The following is a 13,155-nucleotide window of genomic DNA, read 5'->3' as shown; positions in this document are numbered from 1 at the left end:
TTTTTAATCCTTATCTTCCATCTTGGAATCAATACTGTGCATTGGTTCTAAGGCAGAAGAGCAGTAAGGGCTAGGCAATGGGGGTGAAGTGATTTGCCTAGGGTCACACAATGAAAAAGTGTCTGAGATCAGATTTGAACCCAGGATCTCCCATCTCTAGGTCTGGCTATCCATCTAATGAACTACTCAGCTGCCCCCTTTCCCTATGCTTTTAAAAAAAAATGCCATTATATTTTGAATGACTAATCCTCTGGCTGCAGTGTGAAAGCAAATGTTTCAGGAGGCTCTCAGACTATGGTTCTGAGTGGGTGCTGGCCCACAGAGTGCCTCAAACCTGGGATAGGTTTTCTAGGGCCCTGGTCTTAGGAGGTACCCCAGGTAATATCTATTATCTTGTTAGAGAACTCAAGATCTTTGAACCTAATGGTTAGGAAGTGTTCATTGTTCATGAGAGCACTAAATATAGCTTCACTTTTTGAAATTAGTGACAAGAAGTAATGTGGACAATAGTACTTCACAGATAATCTCCAAATCAATAGGGAAAACCCCACATTATTTATAATTATTCCATAAAAATGTTTAATTATGCACTGTAAGATGTTAGATGTTTCCTTTGGACTGTTACGGTTATTCATTTAACAAATATTTATTGGAACATTTACTATGCATTTAAGTGCCTTATGAGTCATTCAAAGAACATGGATATTGTTCTATCCTTAGGGAGTTTATAATCTAGTTGTTCAGAGACAGTTAAATTATTTTAGGAGATTTTTATACTCAGTAAATACCAGGATTAATATAGCTTTAAGTTCTTTTGTATTCCTTTGTGAGACTTTATGGTACTATGAACATTATAGTCACTCAGTAAAAGGGCATTGAGTGAGCTTGATAAAATCTGAAGTAATCATTTTTCTTCTCTATCTTTGTAGTATAGTGTATGAATGCTCCATGTTCTAGTGATCTAAACTTTAATTTCTGTGCAGTTCTTGTGACTGCTTTAATAACTTTAAAAAATGCATAATATAGGGGCAGCTGGGTGGCTAAGTGGATTGAGAGCCAGGCCTAGAGATGGGAGGTTCTGAGTTCAAATATGGCCTCAGATACTTCCTAGCTGTGTGACCCTGGGCAAGTCACTTTACCCACATTGCCCAGTCCTTACTGCTCTTCTGCCTTGGAACCAGTACATAGTATTGCTTCTAAGGAGGAAGGTAAGGGTTTAAAAAATAAATTTAGAAATGCATTATGACTGTTCTAGCTTGTATATGGAAATGGGGATGCCTGCTGTCACAGTGGTTGATGCTTTCTAGCTTTAATAGCCAAGATGAATAAATAACCCCAACTGTCCTTGAATGTTTTAAGTAAAAGACATTTTAAATACTCACTAAATAGGCAGAGTTCTAGAAGCTGTATCATATATATTCGTTCTTCATTTTCAGCGAGTTGTCGTTTCATATATATTTGATAAACAGACTCTTAAACCTACCTGGTTGAGAAAGTAAGGGATCAATTAATGAATTTTCAGGATACAGAATATAAGGTATGACTATAATATAATGAAATTAATTTAACTTTTTTGAACAAAACTATTGAAATTTGCACATAGAAATGTGAAATGACTTTCAAAGTACTCATTTTGGGAAGTTGTACGTTCATTCTAACAATTTTTTCCTGGTTCAGAATATTTTTCTTTCTTTTTAAGAACAATTTTTTATTTAGAATATTTTTCCATGGTTACATGATTCCCACCCCCACCCCCCTTTTTCTTCCCCCTCCCAGAGCTAACAAGCAGTTCCACTGGGTTATACATGTATCATTGATCAAAACCTATTTCCATGGTTCAGAATATTTTTCAACTCTTTTGGAGAGCATTATTGTTAGCAGAATGAAGCCTTTTAACTCTCACATTCTGAGAGGCAGCTAGGGGGCTCCATAGCACACAGAGTACTGTAATCAGGAAGACCCCAGTTGAAATGTGGCTTCAGACACTTGCTGGGTGACCCTGGGCAAGTCACATCACCTTTGTTTGCCTCAGTTTCCTTGGCTCCTTTCCAGGGTCGTGCAGATCGCACACTGAAGTTATTCCCTTCCCCTTCTCTGCCCTGGGATACTCAATGTTTTTAAATCTAGAACACTATCTCAGAAAAAACCAAATTTAGAATTCCTAAACCAGTAGTAATTTGGAGAACAATAGATAGAGAATGGTTAAAGTCTAAGCAAGTTGCTTGTGGCCATCACTGTGAATGCTAGAAATGGAATTGCCAAGGGTGGGTGTGATTGGAAAAGAGAGGCTGTTCATGTGGGCAGAGAATGACTGAGGGGCTCCTCGGTGCCCTTAGGATCCTAAAGGAACAAAAGAAAGGTATCCGGTGTGTTGGGTAGATTCTCCAAGAATTCTTGGAGTGGATGGGGACAAGAGGCATTTGTAATGGAAGGGAGGGGAGGGAAGGGTTGCTGTGACCTCTGCTCAGGTGGTGTAACAAATGAAAACAAACAGTTAGCCATAAATCATAATGCCTGTAATTTCAAAGGTCACTATAATTTTCATTTCTTCCTCACCAAAAGTTTTTACGTTGTCTTTTTTAAAAATTTTATTTAATTGATTAGTTAAGAGAATTTTTCCATGGTTACAAGATTCATGTTCTTTCCTCACCTCCTCCCAATCCCCTCTTGTAGCCAAGGAGCAAATCCACTGGGTTTTATATGTGTTATTGATCAAGACCTATTTCCATATTATTAGTATTTGTACTAGGGTGATCACTTAAAGTCTACATCCCCAATCATATCCCCATTGACCCATGTGATCAATTATGTGTTTTTCTTCTGTGTTTTTGCTCCCACAGTTCTTTCTCTGGATGTGGAGAGCAACTTTCTCCTAAGTCCCTCAGAACTGTCTTGGATCATTGCATTGTTACTAGTACAGAAGTCCATTACATTCGATTTAACACATACCACAGTGTATCCATATCTGTGTACAATGTTCTCCTAGTTCTGCTCTTTTCACTCTGCATCAATTCCTGGAGGTCTTTCCAGTTCACATGGAATTCCTCCAGTTCTTTATTCCTTTGAGCACAATAGTATTCCATCGCCAACAGATAGCACAGTTTATTTAGCTATTCCCCAATCAAAGGGCATCCCCTCATTTTCCAATTTTTTGCCACCTTACAAAGAGTGCAGCTATAAATATTTTTACACAAGTCTTTTTTCCTTATTATCTCTGTCACCAAAAGTTTTAAAACTCTTCTTCCTCTCTCCTTTCCCTCTCAATCAAGAACATTTGTAATTTTCTTATGGGAAGTCAATGGGAAAATACATGTATAAATATAAAGGATGGCCTCTTTTGAGCATTGCTGTTGTTCAGATTTATCTTATCAAGGAATGCTTTTAGACATTAAATTCTAGGTGGAAATCAAATAATCTTTTCATTTAAATTATGGCCCTAATTGGGACTGGAAGATATTTCTGAAATTAACACTTGTGTGTATTGCATAAGTTGGTTTCCTGCTTCAGAAGATTCTTAGATTTGTTTTCTCTTGTTGGCTTATCTTGGTTAACAAAGCAATGTGGGTGGAAGGGGAAGTTTTCAACACCTTTGCAGTCTGCAAAATCTGCAGGCCAAGAAGAGATTTTGCAGACTATTAGGAAATGGGCAATGACATTGCTGTATCTCCTTGTGTGAACTAGGTGGTTAATAACAAGAGCTGATGTGATTAGATAGTTCAAGCGAAGTACACTTTTTAGCAGCTTGATGTAGTTATTTGACCCTGAAGCTAGGCATAAATCAGGGTTGATATGCCCCACTGACATGCTTCCCATTCTTTTCTTAGAGGATGACCATGTGAGGATTTTAAGTAAGTCTCCAAATGCCTTTTGTTTGTTAAAGTAAAAAAATGAATTTACAAAGCTTATTTAACTTTATCTACAATAAGACTTAAGAATTATAATTCTATGTAGCTTTAGTACATGTTGCATAAAACAGAAAATGCTGCAGCTTTGGATTTTGGTTTTTGCTCATTTAGAAGAGTTAATTCCATTATTGAGTCAGATCTGCATTTCTTTCTACTCTTCATCATGGACCTCAGTTTCCTCATCTGTAAAATAAGGGGGACAGTTTAGATGACCTCTGAGGTCTTTTCCAGCTCCAGATTGATTATCCCATTACTCTAGTACATTCCCAGACTAGTTTAATTTTAACATTTCTATACTATTTCCCTGTGTCTTTTCATTTGATGCTCTTGGAGTTGAATTGTAGTCCTCCACAGTGGGAAAAGCCTCTTTCCTTTCTTGTTGCAAATACCACTGGAGGGAGAGAAATGTGGGGTGTGGATCCCCATTTTCTGGATTTTCTTCTTTCTCTTGTACCCCCCAAAAAGGATCAGAAGTAGAAATTAAGGTCAGAAATATATATCCCACTGTACACATTGTCATTATCTTTTGTCTCTTTGTAGAGAACTTTGGTCTGTCTAGCTATTTTGATTTTGGCAGGAACTAGATTGCAGCTCTTAAAACGTGGGTCTTGTTGCATCTACTACAATTTCCCTAAGCTATTGCTGCTGAGGCTCTGGTCACTGAGAAAGAGAGAAGTAGGGAGTGAGATAGGGATACCTATAGGTAGAGGTGGTTGCTAGTAAGAATGTTTTTGCAAAATATTTAGAACAGAGTAGATGATATTTTTCTAGTCTTTCTACTAAATTGAATTAGAAAATATCAATGTTAGATAGTTTCTAGTTTTCAGTGGCAGCAATATAGTTGTAACCTGGAAGGAAAACAAGATTCTGTTTAAGAAAAGGGACATGAATCCTGGGACCCAGTAGCTGTATTAGGTGGTATCTGGTTAACTTAAAAAAAAAAGTTAATATTAAAATGTTATTTGAAATCTGCATTTTCTTTCATGTCTCACCTTTTTTCTAACTATACTATTCCTGAATTTGATTCACTCTACCATAACCATTGTGGATTTTTAGCAAGTGTTATTATCAGTAGCCTTATAATCCAGTACTGCCATATTGCAAGAACACATGAGCCCTAAAGCAAAATGTGAGCTAACAAATTCAGCCAGTGAAAAAGGTGAAAATTGACTTTCAGGTGATGATAGAATGGTGAGAAGTTAGAGCTTTGGAAATTTTCCCTTGTGTTGTCATCCTTGTTCTCTATCTCCATTTGAACTGGTATGAGTAGACAGTAGAGAAATCTCGACATCAGGAACTTTTTAATATAGATACTTACATGTGCCTATCACATACATATATCATTGACACTAAGGGAATTCAAAAGATACAGTTTTGTTAAGGAAAAGAAATAATTTAAGAAAATGAAAACCAATTTTTTTTTTAACTTTTAAAGTTAACTGTGAATTTTTTTCCGTTACTTTCCTGTGGCCTTGTATGTTATTTTATATCCATCTTTTGCTCCAAATCAATTCTATATTTTATTCTTTTTTTTAAAAAAAAACCACTATGATCTCCCTTTACCTGCTACATAATTTCATCTAGAGGTCCAAATCAGAATATATTACTTTTTATCCTCAATATGTCCCTTCTCTTAAATACTTTATTTCTGATAAGAGTATCACCAATCTTCCAGTCATCTAGGTTCTTAACTCTCCCTGTACATCTTTGCCTTCTGGGCCATCTCTTCTTCCACACTACTCAGTTGGCAAATTGAGTGGATTATATCTACTATGATCTCTTGCACCCCACATCCTTCTTTCTCATCCCAGGCCATTTCAGGGCAACATCACCTTTCTTCTCCAGAGAGAAAGGAAGCTCTTTGAAGGCAGGAACCATTTATTTCTTGACTTGGTCTCTCCAGTGCCCCGACTGGCCTCCCACCACACCTAGAACAGTTCAGGAGACTCCTCTGTGTTATCCCACCTATCCAGACCTACCTTACAAGATTTCCCAGGATTCTACTCTGCTTTCCAGCCCAGCCAGCTCATTTCCTGTTCACTGTACAGAGGGTTCAGTTTCTAGAGATACCAGCTCTTTCCTCCCTATGGGATGCATTCTTTCCTCTCTGCCCCTCCACTCTTTTCAGCGTTCAGCTCAGGTGCTATTTCCTCCACAAAACCTTTTTGACCCTTCTCTCCCATTTTTATTTCTCCCCTTTCTTCCAAATTACTGTTTTCTTAGTATATCTGTGTTATCTGTGTACATGTAGTATTCCAAGTCCCCCAAGTAGAACAGAAGGCTCTGGATGCCAGGGGCTGTTTCATTTTTGTCTTTTGATTCCTCAGAGCCTAGCTTATATATGAGGTAACAAATGTTGGACTGAATTGAATCATTAGCTTGATAATTGTCAAAAAAGCAAACTATAAATAACCATACAAAACAGAGATCAGAATGTTATGCTTGTCTTGTTTTTAAACTGTGTGCCCTTGTCTTTGAAACTCCCATAGCACCAAAAAGTCCTTAAAAGACTGTAGAATGAATTCATTAGACTGTTTAAAAATGGGAAAGAATAATTGTTGTGATAAACTTATACACTGTTTAGATATACATAAATTATTTTAAATGAGAAATTTTAGAGACCAAAAAACTATATTTGTGGATCATCTTTTTTTTTTTTTTTTTTTACTCAAGTATAGAGTGGCACAATGGTTAGAGTGCTGGGTCTGGAGTCAGAAATATCTACCATGTTCAAATCCAGCCTTAGACACTTAACTAGCAGTATGACCCAGGGCAAGTCGACTACTTTACTTCTTTCTGCCCTAGTTTTGTCAGCTGTAAAATGGGGATAATAATAGCACCTACATTCTGGGGATTTTGTGAGGATCTATCAAGATAATATTTTTAAAGTGCTTTAGCCTATTGTCTGGCACATGTTAAGTGTAAATGCTAACTAGTTATTTGTTATTATTATTGCTAGAATGGCTTTGGGTGATCTGAAATAGCTATAAGATTGGGCCTCTATTGCCTACTTAAAAAAATATTAAACTTTTTGTTGCTTTAACTAGAATACAGTAAAACCTCATTAATTTGAACATAACTAATTTAGAATTCATGAAAGGGGTAAAAAACCCTGTCATGGGTCATACTTTTACGAATCATTATTCATGACAAGGCTATGTTCATATTTGCTTAAAAGAAAATTCTCTCTGGTACCTATTAATCTTTGAGTTTTCTTTCTTTTGACTAAGGACCATTGTAAAATTTTATTTCATGATTTTCAGAATAATCTGTAAAGATTGAAACAGACTAAAATTAGAAGGAGCTTGAGTACCTGAGTGACATTTGAGAGCTGTTTTCATAAAAGAGATTGATTCAATACGTCACTAGATTTCTAGGTCTTGTAGTAGTCATTTTATCTAACTCAAGGGCCCAACTGTTAGGAGTAAGGGATAATTGAATTGTTCTTTAGTTTTTCACAGTTCTAACTTTTTCTCTTAAGGAACAATTACACTTCCATTTTCCATCTCTCTTTTTTTTTCCTCTTCCCTACCTTGGAAGTATCAATACCTTGTCCTGCCATATTCTCATGTTCTAGGAATTTAGAAAAGGGAAAAGATGGGAATGAAAGAGTGTGTGGGTTTGCTCCTGCCTCCTTTCCTAGATCTATGACCCTTCAGTTTATGGTTTCCCATGCTCCTAGACCTCTTAAGGCCTGCATATGGGAATTTTCACTTTGCAGTCAGCCTTAATTGTAATGTTGGGATTTAAAAACCAACTTGTATCAGAAATATCCGATGCATAAAAGATCAGACTTTGATCGATTGATCTATAACTACAGACTTAGTTCTTTATTTTTCTTAAACTGAATTCTGCTGCTTAAACTGAATTCATGGAAGGTCATATTTTAGAAAATCTAATTTATTAATTTGTTTGAGGGGAAAACTAGAATTGAAGGGAGTTTTCATCAAAATGATTGGTTTGTAATTTGGGGATTAGAAAGGATTTTTCTTTAAAAATGAAGTAATTCACAATTTTTTCTCCCTTTCTAAGACAAAAAAAACGATATCAACAGGATTAGTTTAAGTAGTTTAGCAAGATATGGGAGCCACTATTTAGAAGAGAGCGATGTTGAGCTTTTTTAGAGCTCTTACAAAATGTGGTTAGAGAGATATTTTAGCAGTAGAATGACTTCTGGGTTCCCAACTTGAATGATGCTGGGAATCCGGAAACAGAGGTCAAGGTGTAGAATTGTCTGTTGAAGTGAAGTAGTTTAGCCTATTATTGGTGGAGATGTTTGCTTTCATAATCCCCATTGAGGGCCACTATCTCCCCAGATCTTCATCCCTTTGTCTGACACCTGAGCCCAAAGCCTCCTATGGAGATCTGCTATCATCTACTGGTTTCCTTTCTCTCTCTCCCCCCCTCCCCCCATCTCCCCTTTTCTCCTTCCTCTGGAGATTGATTGTAGAAGGATCTTAATGAGATAATGAGAACCTGGGCTACCTTCCCCAGATTTCTATTTGTGGTCTTATCTTGATTACTTTGCTTTCTGATTTAAAAACTAAAACAAAACCATCTTTTTTGGTGGATTCACTCTACTAAAGACTGTAGGATGGCCTGGGGCTCTCAAAATAGTCTCAGCATTGACTAAAATGGAAAGTTATTTGCATTTTTATCAACATAACAATGAAACCCATTTGAAGAGCCTGAGAAATTCTTTGAAGTGTGGTGGGAGTGGGAGTGTGGCTTTGATAACTTAAACACCCCCATGGTCTTGGCTCCAGTTTGGAAGCTCTTACTATAAAGCTACTTGTGAGGAGGGCCGGAGCAGGGTGGTTTATGTGAGAGACGCCGGACCCTGTGAGGAGGTGAAGGTGACCAGGGTCCTTTGGCCATACACAGGAGATGAGTGGTAAAGCATGGGAGCTCTGTGGCGGGACCACCGCTGCAGGTGGGGGCTCTGCTGGGATGTGGCCCCAGGGAGGTCCCTGGCAGGTTTTAGTGGTTCCCAGTAAGTACACCTTATAGAAATGTTCTCCCTGTTATCTTGTTGGTCAAGAGCCTGGCATTACCTGACATCATTCATGCGTGCCGACTTGATTTATTCTGATGTAACAAGACAAGGTGGTTGGTGGTCTCCCCCCAGTTCCCTGCGGGGGACCATGTTGGGCATGGATACCCCACCGTGTCCTATGGGGGACCTCTCATCTGGGTCAGGGAAATAGCCTGCCTTCTTCTACATTCCTGGAGCTAGACGGCTGCCACAAGATGGCATTCCGCCTCTCACCACCTAAAGCCCTCGGCCAGTGCTGCATGTTAATCTACATTCCCAGCTGCAAAGTTTCGTCAGTTTAGATGAACTTCTCTGACATGAAAGCACATTTTCTGCTACAGCTTTAGAGAGAGCAGAGGACCAGGGCTAGGAAGCCTTGGGTTCAAATTCTGACTCAATGTATTTATCGTATAATGATAGCACTTGCAAGATTAAGTGGGATTGCATTCTTTACTGGTCTTTACAAAAGGACATTCTTTCTCTTAGGAATCAATAAAAAAAAAACATTCAGAGGGGGCTCATATTACTAAGGAGTCATTTTAGAAAACAGAACAAAAAATTTATGGTAGGATTCCTATCTTCAGGAAGTTGTTCAGACGGAGTTTCAGTTGGACAATATTGTTTTTTCAGTGATACTACAATGATTTTTAAAAATTTGTGCCCATAAGATTTGTGCTGCTATAAAGTAATAATATATATTTGTACTTATTACAATAAGAATAATAATAGCTAATATTTACTTAGCATTTACTATGTGCCAGGCACTGTACTAAGTGCTTTACCAATATTATCTCATTTGATCCTCAAAATAACCCTGGAAAGCAGGTGTTATTGTTATTCCCATTTTACATATGAAGAAACTAAGGCAAACCGAGGTTGTTGGAGATCAGATGTAAATTCATTTCTTCCTGACTAGACCCCACTCTAGCCACCCAGCTTGTATTATATAGCAGGATTTTGGGGAGGCTGAGGGCCTGAAATTTTTTGGGGGGGCTGGGGAGTAGGGTGATTTGTTTGAGATATAGGCCTTCATAGCTAGTGTTGTTTTTTTAAAGGAAATAATACATTTTACTATGTTAAATAAAACATCATCCATTTCTTGCAGACCATCTCAGACATGTAGAAAAAGATGTTTTGATCCCTAAGATTATGAGAGAGAAGGCCAGAGAGAGGTGTTCTGATCAAGTGCAAGGTAAGATTCAAATATTCATCTCAAGATCAAATGCATTCTTTGATAATGTGAATTGAATTTAATCCTTAGCCTCAGAGTCAAGTAGTCAGTGAATGAATATGTATGATCTGCTTCTCACTGTTTCATTGAGATACTAGTATTCTAGCTATGAGAACTTCCAGGAAGGTTTCAATTTATATACAATTTACAATATTCTCTAAAATCATGTAGTAAAAAATAGTTCCTCAGAAATGCCATCAGAGGTATGGAGAACTTAAAAAAACCTTTCTTCTAGTCATTGATCCTGGTAGGGGAAAATAGCAATCCCACCCTTTTCTAGCCTTTTAAAACTGCTTTTATCAGTGGAATTCATATAGGTGTAAATACACAATGCATGTACACACATGTGTATATTTGTATATACATGCATATGTGTGTGTAATATACATGCTTATGTAGATATACATTTTTAGACTATTTTCCTTTGTTGGACATTTTTTAATTCTTATGAAGCAATTTCCAGTAAATTTTTTAAAAATTGATCATTTTTCTATTTCTATCTCTAGACAGAAAAAGGATGTGTGTGTATGTGTGTGTGTTTGTGCATTTGGACACATATAAGAAAGCTATGGCCAGAATGATGGGTTCAAATTATGGAATGAAGTGTGTTGTTTGGGTACAGGTACCTTGATGATAAAATGATGGCTTCACCAAAGTTCCTTGGCTACTTTAATGGATATCTGGGTAGAGGAGTATTCACTGGGCAATAATAAGTAAGATTTAAAAAGTTGAATCTGTGAAGGATGACATGGAGATTCTATCTAAATAGGAGAGGTGCTAAGTAGTTTAACTTTTTCTGTCAGTATTAGATGCTTGGTTGTCTTCATTCAGGGCAAATTAAGGAGAAATTAGATGTAAAAGTAAGTAGAGAGGATTGTAGGTCTAGAGCTGAAATCAACCTGATCCAGTCCTTTCAGGCCCAGAGATGCTTCTGCCTGGCACAGGTGAGGCTTGACCATAGGGTGTTTGATTCCACATCTGCCTTTCTTTGTATTGCTTCTTGGCATTTGGCAGTTTCCTTTCTTGGAGTCTTAAAGAACAAGTTGAAATGACCTTAAAGAAGATGGGCGCTTTAGACTTTGTACAGATCTACTTCAATGGTAACTTGAATTACTTTTTAGGCACAGGATTTTATGGAACTGTTTCTTTGTTTAGAATGATAGACTTAGAGATGGTCTAATTCAACATTTTTACAAATGAGGAAACTGGCCTAGGGAATTTAAATGATTTGCACAAAGTTATATGAGAACCATGTACTGAAAATTCGAGATCAGAGTGGTAGATATGTCAGTTATTATTATTATTGCTTCATTTTTAAATTTTTTCCCCAGTGGGGTTCAGATAGAAATGGTACTAGAACAAGTTGTTATCCTGCTATTATTCTTTTAATGACTGTTGCGTAGGTGGATGCTGGAGCACAACTGCTGTTTATACTTTAGTCATTTAGGGTGTAAGCTTCTCCTCTGTATGGTCCCTGAAAACATCATTGGTACAACTCCATTTTCCCCCTCCCTTCTCTTCATCATTAAAAAAAACAACAAAAACCAAACCACTGTGTCTAATTACTCTTTGATCTCTGTTGATGACAAGGTTCTGATGGTATACATATATCATCTTCTTATATTAGAATGTATGCAATTTATCATTACATAGGCCTTTATCATTGTTTGTGTTTATCTTTTTATGTTTCTCTTCCCTCTTGAATTTGAATTTCAAAGTTTATACACACACATACATTCTAAATATATTCTGTCTTTTGTATATACATATATGCACACACATACATACACACATATTTATACTCTATATAATATATTCTGCCTTTTCATCAGGAATGATTGGAAGTCTTTTATTTCATTAAAGATCCATTTTTGTCCCTGTTAGGATTAGACTCATTTTTGCTGACTAAATTATTCTTGGCTCAAAGCTTGTATTCATTGCCTTTTAGAGTATTGTATTCCAAGCTCTATTTCTTTATAATGCAGGCTGCTAAATCTTGTGGGATTCTGATTATGGCTCTTTAGTTCTTGAAATTTTTCTTTTTGGCTGCTTGTCCATTTTTTTTTTTAAGTAAAGCTTGAAGCGAGGTGCTCCTCTGAGAGGGTAGGGTTAGGGGATGCTATGAGGAGGCTTTAGAAAGGAAGGTTTCTGAAGTTAATATGGGGAGTTCAGTAAAGAATAAGGGGGGGATAAAAGGATTATATTGCTGCGGTGGGGGCCCACAGTTGTGTGAGTTGATCATCTGGTATTTATTAAATACCTTGTATTTCCAGGTATGTGCTGGGGAGACAAAGAAAAACAAAACACAGACCCTCCTCTCAAGGAGCTCACAGCTAATGTGAAAACTAATGCGTAGAAAGCATGTAAACAGTTATGCCCAAATAAACTATATCAAGTATAAAGTGGAGGCACTCAAAGGGAAGGCAACAAGATTTAGGGAGGCCTGGGGAAGGCTTCTTGCTGAAATTAAGATTTTGGCAGAGACTCGAAAGAAGTCTGGCAATTTAGGTTGTGGAGAGGCAGAGGGAGAGTATTTCAGATATGGAAGAGTGAGATTTTGGGAGTCAGGAGATGGAGTTCAGAAATTAGCCAGGAGTCCAGTATCTCTGGAGGAGGATGGACTAGAAAGGCAGGAAGGGGACAGGTTAAAAAGGACTTAAATCCAAACAGGGCTTTATGTGTCCTCCAGGAGGTCAGAGGCCGCCAGGAGAGTTATTTGAATAGGAGGTGGAATGGCCTGACTTGTGTTTTACACATCAGTTTGATGGCTGAGTGGAGCACAGTAGAAATGGAGTGAAGAGAGACTTGAGGCAGGGAGTCCGATCAGAAGACTATTGGAATAATCTGGGGATGAGGTGAAGGGTCTTGGCCCAGGCTTGTGTCGGAGTCAGAACAAAGAAGGAGGTGTACATGAGAGAGGCTGCAAAAGCAGAATCCTCAGGACTTGGCAGTGGAGCCGGGAGGTGAGAGAGGAGAAGGACTTG

General features: G+C 37.6%; 1 protein-coding gene across 2 annotated transcripts in view; it reads left to right on the top strand.

Annotated features, from left to right (window-relative positions):
* CMC1 (C-X9-C motif containing 1) overlaps nt 1-13,155 on the top strand; it is a 69,365-nt gene that overhangs the window by 10,910 nt on the left and 45,300 nt on the right. The window contains exon 2 of one of the 2 annotated variants that reach the window (XM_044677704.1): nt 10,046-10,132. The exons of the other annotated variant lie outside the window; for it this stretch is intronic. Within the exon in view, the coding sequence (XP_044533639.1) occupies nt 10,046-10,132 (87 nt within the window). The remainder of the gene's footprint in view (nt 1-10,045; nt 10,133-13,155) is intronic. 2 annotated transcript variants of the gene reach the window in all.

Source organism: Gracilinanus agilis, chromosome 5 (genome assembly GCF_016433145.1).
Source record: "Gracilinanus agilis isolate LMUSP501 chromosome 5, AgileGrace, whole genome shotgun sequence".
Taxonomy (NCBI): Eukaryota; Metazoa; Chordata; class Mammalia; order Didelphimorphia; family Didelphidae; genus Gracilinanus; species Gracilinanus agilis.
Note: the sequence above shows the minus strand (reverse complement) of the source record. Positions and strands in the feature narration are given on the sequence as shown.